The following is a 21,479-nucleotide window of genomic DNA, read 5'->3' as shown; positions in this document are numbered from 1 at the left end:
CCAACAGTCATCGTGGTAAGTAAAGACCCTGCAGTCATGGAAACCCCGACAATCACATGATCCTCTGTGAGGCGGAACTTGGTGACAGTGGGAAGGAAAAACTGCCTTGTAACAGGAAGAAACCTAAAGCAGAATCAGATTCGGGGATGGGCGGCCCTCTGCTGGGACTGGTTGGGAGTGAGGGGAGCAAGGCAAGACTAAAGACGCCCGTGGAAGAGAGCCAGAGAGGAATAATAACTAATGATTAAATGCCAAATTGTGTTTAAACATACAGAGAGTAGAAGAAGAAACAGTGCAGCCCTCAGCAGTCTAAGTTAGATCTGATCCAGGTTTAACTTTAAGCTTTATTGAAAAGGAGCGCTGTAAGCCTCATCTTAAAAACAGAGACAGTGTCTGTCCCCTGAACATGAATTATTTCAGTTTTTGGGTCCATGTGATTGTTTCTGCCAAAACTGTTTCCTCAAGACATTCCCAGGACATCACAATGGGCCGAACAATACAAAAAGGACACAGATCCTCTGTGATAGAACAGAAAATTGTTCCAGCGTTTCAAACACGGGGATTACCCTCTTTTCCTACATGAAAAGCAAATTAAAAAGTGATGATGAGCAGCAGCTCCACACTGAGGGTTAACTGCAGACATAGTTCTGTGTTTGTGATATGAAAGCTGTCAGTCAGGATTCTCACACGTATGAAAGCAGCAGGAATGTGTGTGTTTGATTGACCTGCAAATGTCATGAGGACGTCGCAGTTCTCTGTGGGCACCGTTTTCATCCAAGACTTATGAGACATGATGTGTCTTCCAGCCTGCAGCAGCCGCTTCCCGAACAGCTTATCTGAAAGACGGAGAGACAGACGGACAGTCAGACGGACCCACGGAGAGGGGGACAGTCACCTTTTCAAAGAGACAGGGTGTAAGCAGAAATGGCATTTTTAACATTTTCACACACCCCCGCCACCTGACCCCACTTTCTCCAAACCCTTACCCCTGCTGCCACAACACAAAGACACACACACACACACACACACACACACACACACACACACAACTGTCTTTCTTGACAGGACAGATTTAAATGTCACACCGCTCTGACTCACAACACGACACTGACTGAAATAATCCTGCCCTGCCAAGACCAGAGGCCACACATTGTTCACCACCCTCTGCTATGATTTATCTCACACACACACACACACACACACACACACACACACACACACACAGCGGTTATTTCTGAGTGCTGTGATATGTAATGAGTCTCAGAGACAATGCAATGCTCTGTACACACACACATGCATGAACTCGGTCTGTGTACATCTACTTCATCTCTGGTCCCTGAAGTCCAGAGCAAACTGGAAATAGCTCGACTGTCACAGTAATGTGACATTCAAAACGCTGCCAACTCCAGGCGGGCTGAAGGAAGACCAACACAATAAATTTTCCTCCCTGGATCCTGTAACATCGCTGCAATCTTTGCTGTCCCTGACACCTCGCTCATCTTTCAACAACCTCGCTGAAAAATCGGAGCCAGTGCAAAGAGTCAAAAGAAAGCCGAGTGAACTGCGATGGGCGTAAGCTCACATCCTGCTCAGCTGTCACAGGACCGTCTGTGTAAACTGTTTACGAGTCCTAAATAACAACGACAGCAGCGTGGAGAGGCCATCCCACAGCATCCCCCCCTTAATGAAGAGTCAAGAAAGGTGGAATCGCAGTCATGAAAAGTTTATTTTTGTATGTTTGAAGCAGTAAAATGAATCTTACAAATGTAAAAGCTCGTCAGTCTTATCAGTTCAGATATCACTTAAATGCTTTTAAAATGTGGCAAACAGGGAAGTGGCTGCTAATTTTATTACGGTGCTTTAACTCAAACTGTCACATTAATGCATCTCTGCGCTGCTGCCAGTCAGCGTGTCATCCTGCTTCCTGGAACTGTGAACAGAGGGACGCCCGGTGGGGCTTCGGGGAAAAAGCCACAGAGTGTATTTGCACATCTAGATTTGTTTTTCACCTTCACATTATGTATGCGCATCAGCACTGGATCAACGTGCACTATGAAGTCATCTCTGTATTCATGAAAGGTCATGAGATCTGCTGGTACAGTCCCTCAGTGTTTAAAGCTCTATTAATGCAGATTTATTTTTTTAAACAAAAAGAGCAAATTACCAGGTGCACCACGCAGGTGTTACAGGCACTCGAGCTGTTTGTTCATGTCGGACAGATCACCGATAAAACCCTCTGTAAGTCACACATCATGCACGCAGCACACTGTGCTGGGCTAACTACAACAAATACACTACAACACTGCACATGTGTAAGACGTATGAACAGGAAGCTTTGGGTGATTTTTAAAAATTTATTTAACCAGGAAAATCCCACTGAGATTAAAAACTGGCCAAGATGGCAGCAGCGAGTATCTCGCAGTTACAAAAATCCTCCAGGATTCAGAGTTTTGATTTAAAAGCACTTAATGAAATGAATTCTGACGTTTTCCGGTCGTTCGGCAGCTCGTTCCAAGCTGAGGATGCTAAATGGACAAAAGCTCTTTTGTCAAGTTCAGTTTGTGCAAATTGAACAGAAAGCAACAAGTAACGTCGCGGACGAAGACGATAACGAGCAGCACGTTTCACTGCAAGCAGGAAACATTCTTTGGTATTATTAAGAATGGATGGATCCACCATAGTTGGATATTATGAAATATAAATAACAGCATTAAGGTTACGCTGTAGGAACAACACCTACTTTTTTACTGTTTTTATTAATTAAGGCCATTATTATTATTATTTATCAAATATATCCAGGAAATCTAAAGATTTGTCTGCCTCCTATCTGGTGTCTTTTGTCGAGAATAATGATTTCAGTACCAACATCAGTATTTAAAGAGTCCCTCGAGTACTTACGAAGAGGCTGCAACCGCTTTATCTGGTTCCACGCTGATTTTCCTCTGAAGAACATTTTTAAACATCTCAACAGGCCAAACAGGAGACGGAGGTGTTTGTCTTTTTATTCTTCAGTGCTTCTCCTGGATACTGAAATGTGACTGGTTGTTCCACTGTGCTTTAGAGGAGATGCTGCAGGCAGCGCTGCAACATGACAGCAATTCTAATGAGTCCTGTATTCATCGCTGAAGGCAACACACACACACACACACACACTTGGAGCAGCTAACAGATTGGTTTCAACAAAGCTTCACTTCATGTGTCCCGATGTTTGATTCATACGTCGCCCGTCAAGGCTTGAATGCACAGACGGGCTCGTGCTGCAGCTTTGTGTTTGCACGTCCCCCCTTTGCTATAGAAATAACCCGCCTCTCATGTTCTGGGAATAAGTTGTTGTCAGTTTCATAGAAATGTATTTTCATCAAGCAGCACAAATGAGAGCACGGCCAGATAAGCAGCTATTTTTGGAGTGTTTTGAGGTAACGGTTTGTAAAACAGCAGCAAATAATAACGGTATTAAACAGGACCTGTGCAGTGAGGGTCGTGTGTTTGTTTACTCTTTTGATCCATATTTATCTTTAAACAACATCTCGGTAAAGACTGTGGAGCAGCTACACAGAAAAACAAAAGATCCCGGATGTCATTTTGGTCGGTGAGTCTGAGCTTGAAAGCCCCTTTGGCCTCGTAACAGAAACCAGGTCAGTGTGGACTCGGCTGGTCCAGGACTCGCAGTCGTACAGATGAATCCTGCATCACTCACGGCCTTCAGAGTCAGGCGGCTGCTGTGGGGCTTATCAGACAGCAGCCAGGCAGACATAACAAGCAGGGCGTCGTTCTGTGATCTGAGACGCTCGCTGAAGTGTTTCTCTGGGACGTCTGCGTGTGTGTGTGTGTGTGTGTGTGTGTGTGTGTGTGTGTGAACATGAGATATAAAGTATGAGATTAATGGGGTGTAATTCAGTCATGAAAGTCAAGCAAAGCTTTTAAATGAAGGTCACAGACCTGATGTGTCTTCTCTGTGAGCAGTTTGATAACTGATTGCCATTTATGTAACCTTGAGCCTCCTTTAAAGATTTTGCTTTGCCAGGTAAAAGCACGTTTGTTTTTAAAGTTTTATGAACTTATTTCTTCCAAATGGGATAAAAGCTGGGACTGAAAGCAAGCAGCAACCTGCGCGCCTGAGAAATGAAGCCGGCAACAGTGACTCCATCAGGTACCAAACATGGTCACAGCACAAGTTAAGCCTTCAAACTCCATAAGCCAGCAAACTGATAATAATATGTTTTTATGTGTTATTGAGTTTGTGCACAAATAATTAATGTTCTTTCGTTTCTCACTCAGTCCGGTTAGACATGAGGTTTTTTTGTTCTCTGCCAAAAGATGTGCATTCAGGAAAAAGATCAAATGAACGTGCTATGGAAAAATAAGCCTCATTAAACTGTCTGAATAAGCAGATTTCAGTTTGAAGTCCTTGAAAACCTCATTTCAATGTCAAATAAACAAGTGACAACGAATAAGTGAATAAGGGCCCACACAGCCTGCAGACGGCTCGGCTGGCAATTTCTGATCATGAGTGAAAAATGACTGAATGAGTCCCCAAGCGCTGGCCAGCGGTTGCTGGAAGTTGATGGCAGTTGTAGTGAAAATGTTTGGTGAGGCTCGTCACAGAGGCCTACAGTAACCCCTGGCAACCACCTGCCTTCCCCAACCAGTTGGCCAAAACCTCCCAGTGACTGTTTTGCTGCATCGGTTTGAATGGAAGAGCCGGACTTTACAAACAGTTACTCTAAAAATGCACGTTTCCAAGTTTCACTACTGCTGGGATATTTCATGAGTATTTACAGAGAGACACGGAAAATTGGCTCCAAACTAAAGAAATCACAGATTATTGTTGCAGCACCTTCTGTGCAACCGGCGCAACCTCCAGGAACCACACCCAACCGACACATCTTTACCTAGCAACTGGAGGTTGTATAATTTCCAATATGGCAGACAACTCTTGACCAATATGCACACGGTGTCATGTGACCCCAACATCCAGAGCTGCTGGGAGCCTACGACTGATAAAGCTGATTAATGTGGGAATATGAACCTAAACGAAGATGCTTTTACCTTGTGGTGCAAAGCTTTGAGTGGCAGAACTACAGAGGTCCTTAATGAGCATCCTTAGAAATCTCATTAAACTTTTACTGCAGCTTTCAGGTCCTATGATGAACCACAGGACATTTGATGACCGCACATTTCTCTTCACGAACTTTCAGCTCATCGCTTCAAACCACATTCCTGAAAATATGGTCACAGACGTCCCGAACAGAAATAAAATGTGTCGCTTTAAGTAACAACCAGGAACACATTTATGGTTTAGCAGTAATAGCTTCTGTGCTTCACACAGGAGGAAGTTCGGTGAAGCGTCGACTTATAAACAGGTTTCATTTAAACAGAAAGCATCAAAAGAAAGCACACACAATCAGCCTTCATCATCATAATAAACTATCTGTAACAATATTATGTAGTCTTTATCAAAGATTTTACACGTGAGAGATTCTGTCACCGTGAATCTGAATTATTTTCCTCAAAAATCACATCCTGAGAAAACAGCAGGTTTGGTGATTCGCTGCAGGTGATGAAATCTGTAAAATCAGCTTAATGAAAGTCTGCATTGAGCTTCTGAAGACTGGATGTTTTCGTCTATTCAACAGAGAGCCTGAGACAGACATAAAGTAATAAAGGCAGAGAGACAGACACAGCTCCCAGCAGACAGAGGAAGGACGGCAAAATATAAAACAGGCAGAAAATACTTGTACTGTCACATCTAGTGTGCAAATGACCCTGTTACAACGATTACATCAGTAAGTGGGACAGCGAGCCTAATCGGGTTCAAACACCCAACAGTTTCATTTATGTTCCTGACTTGTTGCCATCCTGTGTAGACGAGTCCACAAACAGCCACAGAGGACCCAGAGCTGATCTGTAACCCCAACACAAAGACTGACAGCATTTTTACACCGAGTCGTCAAATCAAATCGTGGCGCCGAGACGTTTGGAATAAATAAAACATTCGATCATTTCGCCCGAGCACAAAATGATCCTGCGCGTCTCGAGGAAAGGGATAGAAACCAGATCCGTCCTGCTTCCTCCTGCTCCCAAACACTGACTCACTCCATCGCTGTGGCAGCGGCCACCTCTCTGTACCGCAAGGTACACGTACAGACACCGACATCGACTCTCGTACACCACGTCCTTCTGGCAGCTGCATACACAGATGTGTTTAGAGGATATGAAAGGCCCTCATCCCAAAGCAGCACAGCCTTCCTGCAGTCTCTCACTTTCTTTCCCCTCAGTCTGCTCTCTCTCCTCTTCATATCTTTTTGGCACCACCGTCTCTTTTCCTCCATCTAAATCTTCTCTTTCCAGCCCCTCAAGGCAGAATCTATCAATCCCTCCTTCCCGCCATGCTTCCGTTTTATCCGTTTCTCTCCTTCAGCTCTCCTGCCTCCTCTCTCAGTCGTCTCAAGAGATATTTGTCATCATTGTGTACACAGAGCTCTTAGGGCTGATGCCTTCACACAGGCAGTGTGCTCTACTCCAGGAGCCAATACTACGAGAGAGCTTGCCTTCGAAATTACCCTCACCCTAAACCTTCTTCATCACTGAAGGTACGCGAGGAAGATCACGCCGTTTTATTTAAAACACACAAACGCACCAGCTAAGGTTTCAAACAGCCAGGCCCAATGACAACGAGCCATCGTCTTTTTACAGCCGTTACCACAGGATGTTACTTTGGGATAAGTCCTACCATGCTCACAGTTAGAGCTGATGTAGCATTTTCAGCACCCATATTTAATCATTTAAAATCAGCTGATAGATTTTTTTCTTTCAGACACATCTCTTTCTTTTTAAGACGTTTTTTTACATTTTCGGCTTCCTTGGATAGAGGAGCAGTGAAAGCTAACGGGCTCCAGGTCAGACTTGAACGTGGCCCCCTGAGCTCCGCCCACAAACAGATTTTTCTGACATTGTTTTACGTGTAGCTATTTGTGAGTCCGTCCCTAGCTAGCACAACAATGCAGTTTAAAACTAAATCTGTTTTAATTCAAACAAGTCGTGGATTAATTCCTTTACGCTCTGCTGGTTGTTGCCAATGACTGTAAGGAACATGGATGACGCGGCTCCACCTCCTCCCATTTTGTATAAATGAAGCTAAAATATCCCGGATCTGGGAGACGCCTTCTTGAATTTGAAGCCAGGATCTGCGCAGTAGTAACCACGGGTGGAGCCGTGGTATGAAACTCCCACCCACAGACATTCGTCAGTACAACCCCCTCTTAACTTTTACGTAGCCTGGACATTTTCCTGCTGGTTGCACTACAACCAGAAGGAAAAAGACCCATTAAGACAGCGGTAGGCCGGTGCCGGTCCGTGAGTCGTTTGGTACCGGGCCGCAAGAGTTGAGGCTCAGGTGTGAAATGTCTGGTTTTCAGGGTTTTTATCGGTTTTCAGCGTTATTTTGTTATCGTTTTTATTGTTAACTCGGTTTTCCTGGGTCTTTTCACGTGTGTTATGAATAAATGTTCTTTTTTTCGGTACCGGTACTAGTTTTATTTTGTTGTATTTATCCGCGACACGTTAAAGGCCGGTCCATGAAAATATTGTCGGGCATAAACCGGTCCGTGGCGCAAAAAAGGTTGGAGACCGCTGCATTAAGACACAATAATTACAACAGCTAAGATTCATACTTTGAAATTCCCACATCTTAACATGTCGTCATTAAGTAAAGAGTAAAGAGGTTTTTTTAATTAATATCAGCATACCTGTTAAAACATGGTGCTTAGCTAAATTATCACTATATTTTAAACAGTCCCTGGTTGTTGCCATCGGGGGTCTGTAGAGCGCCCTCTGGTGGATAAACCTCGCAACATCAATGCTCATAACATAGTTGAATGGTGTCTCTCCCATCGGTTCTTAATGCTGATAGCAATATATCAGCCAGTTTATGTATCTCCAACACCTGCACAAGTAAAAGGTTGTTGGTTCAATTCCAGCCACAGACACATCAAACAGAGAGCAGAGCTACTGACTGTGGAAAGGCAGCTTCATTCGTTTCTACTCGTAGTGACAGTGATAACGTGCTAGTGTTAGCAGCGTGTTTTTGCACCAAAGCATTTTCCAAATATGGGATAAATAAAATATCTAATGTTATCTTGACCCAGTGACACAGTCTCCTGATGCTGGATTAAAATTAGAATGACTGTGTTTCACTGACACCAAGGACATTCATATTTAATGCTGAATTACAGTTATTAGGACATCTAATTCAAAACTACAAGTATGAAATATTTAGCGTGAGAATATTCAGGAAAAAAACCTTCAGTGTTTATTTGCAATACTGTTGTTTTATTGAAAGCAATTTCCATAAAATGTTGTTGAAACTCGTGACAAATTGGTTCCAACAGAGACAGAAGTGCAGAGAGCTGTCCTGAGATAAAAGCACGTATCGATGACGTCGCTCGGATTAAGATTTCTGTGTTTGTTACACGTTTGTGACAAATGGGATAAAGACGCGAATGCCCGTGGATGTCAGAACTCTGGTTTCCTCATTAACAGACGCAGGGAGGATAACAGAGACTCATCCTTGGCTTCAAAATGACAATGATTGCTTATGACACTGGAGCCGCCTGTGGCTGAGAGCCAAGAGGACGAGGCAAGAAAAGAGCCCCACCGCTCACATGGCAGAATAATCAAAGCATGGCGTCTCCCATCCCAGCGTCTTTCTACCCTTTACATCACTTTTTTCCCTGCACTTCAAACCTAGTCTCTCTAAATGTGACGCCTTTATTTCCAACTCTCTTTCTTCTGCCAAGTGGGCTGATCGCTGGTTCATTTCAGGTTAGCTGGTTAATTTAAATGAGCAACCGCAGCGAAAAAGCAGAGAAGCAGGGCCTCGGCTGTTGTTTACAATATAAAACTAGGGGCTGTGTGCATTCATCAGGTAATAATCATAAACAGAATCCCTCTTGTGCCCAGTCGGTGCAGAGCACGCCTTCAGACAACCACAGACTGGTTATCTAACTGCATGAACTGAACATTGTCAAGCAAGGATTACGAATCATGAATAAGTGAGTGGTGATGATGAATATAGTGGACTGAATAGCAGCCTTTGTGAAGCAAACAAACCTCCTTGTTGAGCAGTGGACAACTGCCAGTGTGGAGGAAGGCTTTTCTGGGGGGCAAAAAGGCAACGCGGGCAAGCGGGCCTTTCTGAGCAGCAACGTTTTCACTTCAGTGACAGATTAGATGTAGTTCTGGCTACATTTGATCACAAAATAAACAATAAACTTGCTAAGAACTGACAACGTTGTTAGTTTCTGGCGAAGAGCTTGACGTGGAAGAAAAATATTCAGAGATGTTATTTGAGAAAACACATCGATTCGCTTCGTTTGGACACGTCACAAACGTCACGGATACGAGTTCTTGGTGTGTAAAAGCTAGGGGTGCAACCGTTGGATACAGTGCTTTCGGTTCGGTACGCATATGTATCGAACAATACAACATTTTTTTATTAATTTTATCAACTTTTCTTCTGACGATGCTGTCTGTGTTGAGCGCTCAGTGGATCTGCGTTCGACTACTTCGCCTAGGCTGCACTGTCGAGCGCAGATCCACTGAGCGCAGCGCAAGCTAGCAAGACAGAAGCTAAGCTCGTTGCAACATGGCAAATTGAACCTCCCCCACCCTCATTCAGATCTGGCCTTTGGAACTATTTTGGTCTTCAGGTGAAGTATGACCCTGAAGGTAAGCGCGTCATGGACAAAAATAAAACATCATGTCGGATGTGCCACGCAATGCTCAATTACATTGTTGGGAACTAGCGCGTTAGCGCAGTTAGCTTGTTGACACCGTCCAGCCCCACGCACGGGGCGATCCGCGGTAGCTCGTTAACGGAGATTTGCCGTGTTGTGGCGTTAACGTCATTTTAAATTAACGCTGACAGCACTAGTGGGAACACAACGAGTATGACTGCACATTTACTCCGACATCATCCTAGTGCAAAAACAAGTGGAAGCAGACAAAAACAACAAGCATGCATGCTACAAACTTTACCCGAGTCATTTAGACAGCCGTTAGCACGTGATCCTCATTATGGGGACCTGATATGTTTAATGTGCTGCTGAGAATATAGCCCAGAAGAAGCGTATAGTAGAGCTTTTATTTTGAAAGAGCCATTTCTCTGTAATAAACTCTCTTTTCCAAAGATGAGGGATTCCTCAATCAGATTTTTTTTTATTACTTTGTGGTTTCAGCAACATTAAATTTAAAAACTGTACTTTTGAGTTAAAATATATATTTATAATTTTAATAAATGACAAATTAAAAAGGCATGAATATTTTTTTGTATCGAAAAAATATCGAACCGTGACACCAAAGAACCGAACCAAACCGTGAATTTTGTGTATCGTTGCACCTCTAGTAAAAGCCATCAGCTTATCTAAATGAGGTGCAAAGTGAAATCTGGACAAAGTCCTGCTGGTGATGGTTTCACGTAGGGCTGCTCAATTAATCGAATTTTAATCACGATTACGATCTGGGCTTTCAACGATCATTAAAAATGACTGAGCCGATTATTAGCCCCTCCCTCATTTATCCGCGACACCTTAAAGGCCGGTCCGTGAAAATATTGTCGGGCATAAACCGGTCCGTGGCGCAAAAAAGGTTGGAGACCGCTGATTAAGAGGACCCGAGGGAAGCTCGGAAAGCTAAGCAGAAGTTATTTGGAGAGGAGAGTGACTGCCGTTGGTTGAAAAGAGTTAAAAAAAAAAAAAACTTCAGTGGTGTTGCACACTATTTTATATTATTTTTTTTAAAGTCATTGTTAACCCTTTAAAGCCGGTCAGAGCAGCACGCTCCGTTTTGCGTAACTATTTTTAAATCCCTGTAGAACCTGAACCGTGTAAGCTAGCGCAATAATTTGTTTTGCATATGAAACCGGAGGAGTTGTACTTACATCTGATGCCATCAGCTTGTCCTCGGTCACGGTTTCGTTCCACATATAGCTTTGCAAAAACTGCATAAAAAGCGCTTGCAGGAACAAAAACATAATATTCCAGAAACAGGCTTTGCCGATCCGATCAGCTGTTCGTAACACTTCCCACAGTGAAATGATGCACATGCTGTTTTCTTTGCAAATTTGCATCATAGGATTGTTTTTTGTTTTTCCTGCAGTATATACAAATTGCTGTATCTCCAAAATAAAACTATGAAGACACTCAAAATAAATTTCCTGTGGTGGGAAACTATTTTTTGCAACTTTATTGTATTTAAAGTTTTGAGGGATAAACCTCTTAAACTTCTCCAAGTAGAAATATATGTAAACAAAACAAAAGCGATTTTCAATTTTTTTGTAGTTTATTGCACTTTTTTGCAATTTATGTAATTACTATGGACTTAATACATACATATTATTAAAATATGGGCTATAACAGTTGTATTGATGTATAGCAACTTGAAATGCTCCCACAAATGGCACTACAGCATGTAAAAAAAAATATATATATATAAGCTCTGGTGGACTTGGTTCTATAGTAGGTCTTAAAGGGTTAAATAAATATCGTCAAATAATCGTGATCTCAATTTCAGTGAAAATAATCGTGATTATCATTTTTGCCATAATCGAGCAGCCCTAGTTTCACGGAGAATCAACAACACGACCTTTTATTCAGAGATCGTGCAGAGTGTGGACAACTGAACAGCTGAGGCACGGAGAGAAAACAGACTCATGCATTTTTAAAAAGCTTTTAGTGCATTAGTGTCCAAAGTACACAAGCTCTGTTATCGTGAAAGGGACTGACTTTACTAAGCTTAGAGTTTAGCAGTCGTTTCAGTGGGACTGCGGTTGGACCAAGCTATTTGGGAAGGTTGATTGAATTGTTGTCAGATCCTCTGACGTCGTATTTGCAATGACTCAGAGGATCCAGCTCCTACCAGCATCCTGGGAGATCAGAAAACACTATTAATCATTTGATAATCAGATACTGTGGTGCAGTGAGAGATCCCAGTAAACACTGGGCAAACTGGGCGCTTTTATTCATGTCAGAAAGCATAAGGGGAGGATAATTAAATAATTTGGAGAAAAGGTACTACAGTCAGTCAGTCTGATGGAGCTCTGTCTGTACGATGGTACCATACTCTATTCCTGGACAGGAAAGCCGGAAAGGAGGCTCCGAGTCGGATCAATACCCCGGAGGAACCAGTGATTATTGGACATAACGACACCATTCCTCCCATGAGGATATCATTAATGACTTAGTCAGCTTTGATTTCTTCAGCTTTTTCAAAAGGAGGAAATGCAGCAAATCATCATAATTCATTTAGCCTGGCAGCGCGCGCAGAGAGAGAGAGATGTTGGGATGGTCGGTTACGCCACTGTGCACGCTACAAGAAGCTAACACAGTTTAAACAGATGTAGCTGAACTCATGGAAATGGTCGGCGTGAGGCCTAATTCAAAGTCGCAGCATCTTTGAGCTGGCGAATCCTCTTCTGTTAGAAGGAGGCCACACAGTCGCACTCAAAGACCTTAAAGCAAACGTTAGGCGCTCAGCTGCTTTGCCTGAATAAACAGTGATCAGGAGAAACGTGGAAACGGGAGATCACCCTCTCTCACAGCCACATACGGGTGTTATAGCAGTGGCAATGCAGATCCTGTCCCTCAGCGCGCTTTTCCACATCGAACGAGCTGGAGTAAAAGCTACCAGGAAGACAAAGGGCGCGTAGCCGCAGAGGACACGCTGAGTTTGTGTCCTTTTATATATATATATATCGTGATGATGTAGACTCAAGAGTAAAGATAAGCAAGGAGAAAGAAGAAAACGGAGGAGGAAGAAACCTCTGCTGCATCACACCTGGAACTGTGTGTTCCTGTTCAGCTGTGGACTTTCACCACATTCAAGTTCACATTAAAGGCCCCAGCCAAGATCTGACTCACGTTTTTCAGATAAGGAACAAAGGACGCAAACAAAGAACGAGGAATGAAAATGACCTCGTTACACACTCTTCAACCCCACAAGCCCATCAGGCTGTACAGACTCACGCTACACGGCCGAGCTTCATCACATCTCACAGAACATCGTTTCAAACACGGGTGGAGGTCAGAAACCTTTAAAGACTTCAAATATATCAACTTGTATCGCAGGAAACAAACAGTAACACATAAATAAAGAATATTTCCATCCTGTTGAAGAATACAGCTGTGAGCGTATGGAGGCTTAAAAGACATATAATGGTTTCATTGCTGGTTGGAATCACCAGCCAGTTTGTTAGGTACATCTGTTCAAAGGCTCATATCATCAAATATCTAATGAGCGAGTCACGTTGCAGGAATTTGGGACATTCAGGGATGTAAACATGACCAAGACGGCCTGCCGAAGTCCAACCTGGTGACTCCGCCACAATGGAGGAGAAAGACGAACTATCCAATGAGCAGCAGTTCTCTGCCAAGAACAAAAGTGGAGCATTTTAAGAGGACATTCAAAGAAAAGCCCAGAGCGACGCTGTAATCTGTCATCTACAGCTCTGAGCTTTGTGCTCATATCAAAGCAAAAAAACATTGTTTTTTACACTCACACATGCAGCTGCTTCAGTTTGGAACAACAAACCCTGATTCTGATCCTCGTTTGCACTAAACTAGCTCCGTGTCTCCCTTACACGAAACCAAATCATATACATGCACACGGAGCCGCGTCAGACAACCAGGGTGACAAGCACCTCGAAGAAAAACCAGACAAGCAATCACAGGGAGCTGTAACATTTCTGACAGTGCGTCAGACAGACGCTGTCTGCATTCAGGCTGCTTCAGAGGGGTGAAGGACACGAGCGCGAGGACTGATTGCACCTCGCTACCCACAAAAAAATCAAACTTAGTGGCTGAAACAAAACGAGTCACAGGAGGGTATTTACTGAGAACCGTGAGTGATAAATAGGACAAGAACCAACGTTACTGTGCTTTAAAACTGTCTCCGTGCTAACACTGACACGGATATGTCCGGTTATGAGCTTCAGGAGAAAGAGCATCCCTCCCTGGTGAGTCGTACACGACGCTCTGACGAACCTTTGGTCTTTGTGGACACTGCGGAGCAGCTAATGTAGAGCGGTTTCCTACGACTGCGACAGGAAACAGCATTCTTCACCATGGTCACTGGATTTCTCCTGGCTTTGCTTAGCAACTGATGAAAAAAGAAGGGAATCAAATCCTGGCCTAGTCAGTGCAGTCACACAGGATAAAGGGTGCGCTGACCCAACTCCTCTCAGTCCTCGTATTTCTGTTTTTTCCTTTCAGGAACGAGCTATCAGCCTGCACAGGACCGTGCTTTGATCACAGAGTGGAGCCTAAACCCGCTGATAAGGTTTCTGCATTGTGTCACTGCTTCCACACAAACAGGCGGACGGGCAACACCAGCAGCTCTGCGCGCCTCACGCGCATTAAGCTCTGGAGTGTGCATTATCGTTTTCTGCGTGCAGGAACGATAATCTTCATGGCTATAAATGGAGGAGTGTAAACTTCCAGAGGCCATGAATGGAGTTTTTCAAAGTCGATTGGCTAGAAGCAAAGAGGCATTATGGAGGATATGATTAAGCCATTAAAAACTTGAGAATGTAGGGCAAGTGAATCACTGCTGGCAAGACAGACGGTTTATCGCAGCTCTGGGAAATTATCTGTAACTTCCTAAAACATATCATCTAATGTTGCTGGATACACACAAACACCTACGCAGCAGGAAGCCTGATAACACAAGTTTGTGTGTTCTGGAGCATCTCTGCAGTTTAGAAAAAGCAACCAACAAGCAGGTAACAAGAAGGTGGGGGCGGGGCCACACTGACCAAGGGCGGGGCTACACTGACCAAGGGCGGGGCCACACTGACCAAGGGCGGGCTACACTGACCAAGGGCGGGGCTACACTGACCACGTTCATCACAGCAGATCGCTCTCAGTTTGTTTTAGATTTTCTTTAGTTCATGTTTCAGTTCATATTACTGACTTTAGCTCATGGGCTGGTCCCAGTATGACCTACAGGGGGCTGGGCCAGTAAAACCAGCACACATATTTAAAGGACACCTCCGAAAGCCTGCGTTAGAAAAAAGAAACAGAAACAATCTGTTTTCTCAGGTCCATCATAAACTCATCCTGTCACGAAGGTCCAATAATGATGCTGTTCCTTTCATGCAGTGCAGAATCAGAGCAAAGGCGGCTGCGTCATCAGGCCAGTGCACTAAAGAGTTATAGCAACTTATCATTTAAGGTGCTTTTAAGTCGTTTTTCCGACTTTAGCTGTGAACGTGCGGCTATCAGGGAACGTTTTTGTGTTTCTGTGTGTGGAACAGTTTGAGTGTGGAGTTAAAACAATGTCCAAACATAAAGCACTTCAAAAAGAGGAAATCCACAGAAGAGGAAAAGTAAATGTCTCGGTTCAGTAAGTTGCTGCTTCGTTCTTATTCAGATTTTACAGTGAATGCTCCACAACTGGAGGTCATTGGCTTTAATGTGTGGAGTTATGAGTTGTTAAAATTAAATAATATGATAATAATTTGTATTTTAAGCAGTTTAATAGTCAGTGTTATTAGAAATATGTCTATTGCTGACAGATTATGGACGAGGATGGAATTAAATAAGTGTGCACTTCTTCCCAATGCTTTTGGATATGTAAACTGAGGATAGTTAGAGGGTATTTTGCTTTATCTTGTATAGTTTTTTTGCTAAATGACTTTCTGTATATTGTTTACATCAGGGGTGTCCAACTCCAGGCCTCGAGGGCCGGTGTGCTGCAGGGTTTAGACGTGTCCTTGATCTTTACCTAAATGACCTCCTCAAAGTGTCCTGAAGTTCTCCAGAGGCCTGGTGATGAACTAATCATCTGATTCAGGTGCGTTGACCCTAAAACCTGCAGGACACCGGCCCTCGAGGCCTGGAGTTGGACACCGCAGGTTTGCATGATCAGAATAAATTGAGAAAACAGATCTGTTCAGTGAACAGTCAGCATGGATAACTCGGTTCATCTCCTGATGCCAAATTTAAGACCTGTGCTCAGCTCAGCTCCTTTAACAATCTGGGGAAGCTCCCTTTGTTGGAACTCACAGGGATGCTTTGTAGTCTGACATTTTTCTGGCACACACAAAGATCCACTGTCCCCACAAACACACCACCGCTGTCACCATCGACAGAAAATCATTGCAGCATTAACTGCAGTGTTTAATATCATCTGGTCGGCAGCTTGACTTCACAATTTGAAGGCAAGCTGCTCGTCTAAAGAGCGGGCCGTTTCATTTTATAGTCGCCAAAGCGATCAGTCAGCTGTGCGTGTGACGTGTCGGGGAAAGGCTGATAAAGCTACAGCAGCAAGGTCACCCCACACAGAGGCATTTTTCCTTGACTGCTAATGCAGCTAATGTGCAGCTCAGCGCTTACACCAGAAGGCGAGGAGAGAGGGAGGAACAGGAAATACATCTCTGCGGAGCGTGCGATGAATATCGGGGGACACAGGCGAGGAGACAGATGCAAGAGAGACATTAAGTTCAGAGTCATTAGGCACAACACATGTGTCATTATATCATACTGCACGACATTCATCAGCCCTTTCATTACGAAGCCGTGGGAGGGCACAAAAGCAGAGGCTCGTCTGCCGCTGCTGTGAAAAGCAGCTCTTCTTTTAGGAAGTTCAGTGGGATGCTTTCCCCTCACGCTGCTGTATTTAAAGCAGCCTGTGTGACACTCAACCTGACTAAATCTGTCTGAGGCAAAGCTGAGGCATTCAACTCGCTGAAGAGGCGAGAGAGCCGGAGATACAGAGAGAGCGGCGCTCTGGCAAAGAGTGCACGGGTGACTGCTTAATGTTGTTCTCATGAGGACGAGGTCAGACAAGTTTACAGGGATAGAAATGAGTTGCAGAAAGAAGCAGGGGTCCAAGGATGGTTTCGGACTATCACCTGTGAACTTATTGTCAAATTTATTTAGATTTTACATCAGAGAAAGGATCACACAGGTTTTCCTGTGATCACAAAGTTACATTTATTTTTATTCCCAAGTTTTGGGCTAACTTATGAAGAACATCCACATCTACAATCCACTAACTGGTGTTTTGGGTCAAAAGAAGCTTTTAACAGCACCGTGAAAAAAGTGAACCGTTATCAGTGCAGGAATAACCTCAGCACATACGTGTCCTTAATCCTAAACCACAAATTGCATGGCCTAATTTCCATGACAAATCTTATCAACACTGGCCTCAGAGGGAACACAAACTAATTGCTGAGGCGTTAACGTTGGGTGTCTAATTAATCCTTGAGACGCGGGCTTTTGAGTTTTGAGGCTACAAAGGAGGATGGCTGCGAGGATCAAAGTCATTCCAGTCTGCTGCGGTGGGAGAGATTAGCAAAATACGGTGGAGGCACGGAGACAATCGAGCATCCGAGCCTTTCGGTTCCAGAGCACAACCAAGACCCCGGCTGCACGAAGAAGTCACCCTGCCCTTGTGCTTTGCTCGCTGACTGACACTGACACGTGCGAGGGCGTTATGTGATATCGTAGTAATCCCACTGAAGTCCCAGAGCCTCTTTTTCGTAACCCATGCAGGAGAACAGACACAGGAAGGAGTTACTGCTGCAGTAACTACTGACAGCGGGTTGTTGTTTTGATTTCGTAGTTTGTGACAGATGTGAGTGATTATGAGTTTCGTAAGCATGCATGTTGTTTATGCACCAAACTAAAGGAGAACGTTAGGACAAAAAATGTAGCTGGTTCCCTAAAAACACAGTGGCTACTGCAGGGGTGTCGAACTCCAGGCCTCGAGGGCCGGTGTCCTGCAGGGTTTAGATCTCACCCTGGGTCAGCACACCTGAATCACATGATTAGTTCATTACCAGGCCTCTGGAGAACTTCAAGACATGTTGAGGAGGTCATTTAAATCAGCTGTGATGGATCAAGGACACATGTAAAACCTGCAGGACAGTTGGACACCCCTGAGCTATTGGCCTCAAGGCTTTTCCCTTTGTGTATATAATTAACAAGTATTTATTATAAGTAAATGGGGCAGGTCACTCCAAAATCTTATAGTTATTTCAGCTTTTATATAAAAATAGGAGAACAAAATTGCAAATCTGCAGAAAAATACATAAAACTCTGCAGCAGTGTTTCTTTTCAGAAATCCTGAACCAGTTACTCAAAGAAAAGACACAAACCTTCACGTAGGAACGAGTTTCTCTCACCTAACAGCTGATGGAAGCTGGCAGCAAGCTGAAATTTAAGCTCAGCTTAGGGCAGCAGCATTAATGTTTACATCGTGTCACACTGCCATGAGCGCGAGCCCCTCCTCATGGTTGAAAGCACCCTTGCTTCTGCACAGCGGTACAGTTCACATTCTCGAAGATAGCTCCATCATATTTAAGGGAAAGCAGACATCTCTGATAACTCCAACACTGGGAGCTCACAGCAGAAACAGTGTCGATAAACAGCAGCACAGCTCAGAGGAAAAACCCTGGATTTCGTGGTGAACTACCCCTTTAAGAACTGCTTCATGGAAACGTCACTGCATCATTTCATCATCGCTGCTATCGGTGAAACAGTCTTGATTCACTGAACGACTGCAGGTGTAATAGTAGAGCCAGATGTGCTGAAAATCCTTTCCCACTATTTGCATCTCTACATGCGTGTTTCTGTAATGCTGGGCGAAACTATTACACAAAAGCATCTGTTTTCATGTAGATTCCCACACTGTAGATGGTTTTGAAGTTTAACCATCCATTTATGATCTTATGCTTATTTAATTCAGGCAATGCGAGCTCGCTGGACAGGTCACCAATCGCTCGCTCGCGTCCTGAGATTCACCAGGCTGAACCCACGCTGACAGAATGTGCAAACAAAACAGGACAAACCTGGATTCAAACCCAGCACCTCCTTACTGTGAGGCAACAGTGCTAACCACCACACCACCTGCCACGCATGTTGATGTTTATTTCTACACATAATATTCTCGAGCACAGATGGGAACAATAAACATCTCACAGCCTAGTTCATGTCACAGAAACCTTTGGACGCATTGGGCTATTATGTCTGCTGTTAAGTTACTGTCCCTGCACTGTGGGAAGCACGGGGACTTTCTATAAACTCATCTCTTCTTTCATTAAACTTAATAAACATATCGAGTCAAACAAAGCCAACATCTGAATAAAACTGGGATTCCTCTGATCTGACGATTAAAAACACAGTGTTAGATGTCTGATCAAGCATTCAATGCTTTCTGCACAGCTCTGCATACTTGACACTATTTAGATTTGTCCTACACATGTGTGTCTAGCCAGCCTTAAAGCCCTGGTTTCTTCTCTTTGCCCCGGCGCTGCCTCTAGCTAGTCGAGCCACCGTAAAGTTGAACTCATCTCCATTTCACTGGCCCTCCAACAGCCTGTAACCCATTCAAGGACCACTGGGTGCCACCCTCTCAACTGGATGACAGGCTGCTCTTCCATTCGGCAGCTGCCTGCTCAGGTTACCTCGACCAAGAGTGGAAAGAAGGTCTCATCTGCTGACAGCCCACTGCTCCACTGCATCACTCTGCAGCAGCACTCAGGAGGCACAGGCTGTCTCTGCACCCCGCATGCAGGAAAACAATCCTGCCTTGGCAGCTGAGGCTCCCTGTCCCAGCTAATATTGTGGTCTGATCCAAAAATAGCCTCACTTGTAAATCTTGCAAAGAGACAACTAAGATATGGGCTGTTCAAATCCACTGTCAGAGGCACGGAGTATTAACATGAAGCAGGCTGGTTCTGATTATCCTTTGTAAAGAAGAAGGAGGGAAAAGTCGATTTTATGATGTACTTTTTTCTTGCAGCCTCCAATACAAGAACAGCACCGGAGACCAAAATACAATGAAATGTGAGGAGGTGTGAACCGAGAAAAGGCAAACACTGCGAGCTCAAAGCAGATTAAACATGCACCTGTCCTCGAGTCTGTCCAATAGCATGGAAACTGACACTGAGGTGCACGACGCGGTGTGCAATAGTGCAGTCCACCTGCAATAGTTCGGAAATCCCGAGGAAAGTGATCTCGAAGGTAAACAACCTTAAACCAGAGGAGATGACTGACAAGAGAGAACCCCCTTCAATAAAAATAGGCTAACTATCAGCCAATCAAGGCCCGTGAGCTGCGTGTGAGGATAGTATGGACAACAACAGCTGCCCAGAGGGAACAAATGGGCTCATAACAGGAGGCAGGCTAATGGGCTAAACAGACAATAACCGACCAGAAGGTCATAACTCGGATGTGCCAAAGTGGCCATTTTTCCTGAACACCTATTATCACAGCAGTGAATTTTGGAAACAGCACGAAATGCCAGTCAGAGCCATCGTTTACAGGCCTGCTGCCTGACCAGGTGTTGATTTTGGGACGCCCTCGTGGAGACAAAAGAACCGTGCCACCGCGAGGTGCGCGACGGCAGTGCGCCTCTTGTCTCGTTTTCCAACAGCGTCGCCTTCACCTGTCCTTCCCCTCCGCCTCCTCTCACTCACCCAGCACGCCGGAGGAGGTCTGTGGCGGAGCCGAGCCTGGATCCGGCCTCTCTGCGTCTCCTTGCGGCGCTCGGTGTCGGTGCCGGGAACTCTCGGGGCCGTCCCCGGAGGTGGTCGCGCCACCGGCGGCCGCCCCGGCTGCAGCAGCGCCCGCCGCTGCCGTCCCCGTGTCGGGCATGCTCTCTATCAGCGAGGAGCGACTGAGGATAAAGGTATTCTCCGGGAAATCGTGCAGCGGTGTCGCATCTCAAGAGGAAGGCAAAGCATGGGTGTAGCGTGGGGGTCAGAGTGGGGGTTAAATGAGAATGAAAGTGAAGTGAAGGTTGTTGGCGTTGGCGCAGCGGCGGATCATCCTGGTGGTACTCTGGAGCAGGATGCGCGGTTAGATGGAGAGCGCTCCTCCAACCACTACAGGAGGAGGGACAAAGAGAGGGAGGGAGGGGTGGATGGAGGGGGCTGTGTGAGACACATGCACCTTCACGGTCGCTGACTGATTGTTGTCTCAGATTACATTACCAAAAATGTTAAATGTAACAAACCCGCACTACGCACGCTGTAGGAATTAAAAGAATCTGTCTGTTAGGATCATTTTATGCATGCATGTAATAGCGGTTCCTCCATCTCTGAGAGAAGTGTATTTTTATCACCTCGCAGGCTGCAGATCGAGGCCAAAAATAGAATCCAAATGGCTACATTAAAGGAAAACTCATTCAAAATGCATGGTTTTCACAGTGATGACATTACTTCACAGGCAAGATGCCCAATCAGATGATCTGGTGCTTTTAATGTGCACGCCTTTGATAATCCTTTCATAGACTATCACTCTTCTTTGACTATGATGGGAAAACTGAAGAAGCTGTGCAAAAAATATCTTCATGGATTAAATTTTTAGTGACACTTGTGTGTGGCTACCGGTAATATCGCTTCTCAGTCAAACACTCTACAGTAAACACGGCGTGGGGCTGTGTAATGTTTGCTTTGCTGCTTAATAAGCTTGGTC

The 21,479-nt window shown here is 44.6% G+C and overlaps 1 protein-coding gene across 2 annotated transcripts in view; it reads right to left on the bottom strand.

Annotated features, from left to right (window-relative positions):
* ano8b (anoctamin 8b) overlaps positions 1-20,830 on the bottom strand; it is a 41,125-nt gene extending 20,295 nt beyond the window's left edge. For both annotated transcript variants that reach the window (XM_085375789.1, XM_085375790.1), the window contains exons 1-2: positions 20,480-20,830; positions 726-836 (exon numbers count right to left, since the gene is read on the bottom strand). In XM_085375789.1, the coding sequence (XP_085231915.1) occupies positions 726-836; positions 20,480-20,657 (289 nt within the window). In that variant the 5' untranslated portion in view covers positions 20,658-20,830. The remainder of the gene's footprint in view (positions 1-725; positions 837-20,479) is intronic.
* Between the last annotated feature and the right edge of the window lie 649 nt (positions 20,831-21,479).

This window comes from Diplotaxodon limnothrissa, linkage group LG17 (genome assembly GCF_057381915.1).
Source record: "Diplotaxodon limnothrissa isolate DT_005_m linkage group LG17, D_limnothrissa_male_GT1.1, whole genome shotgun sequence".
NCBI lineage: Eukaryota > Metazoa > Chordata > Actinopteri > Cichliformes > Cichlidae > Diplotaxodon > Diplotaxodon limnothrissa.
This window is presented reverse-complemented; position numbering and strand designations above follow the sequence as displayed.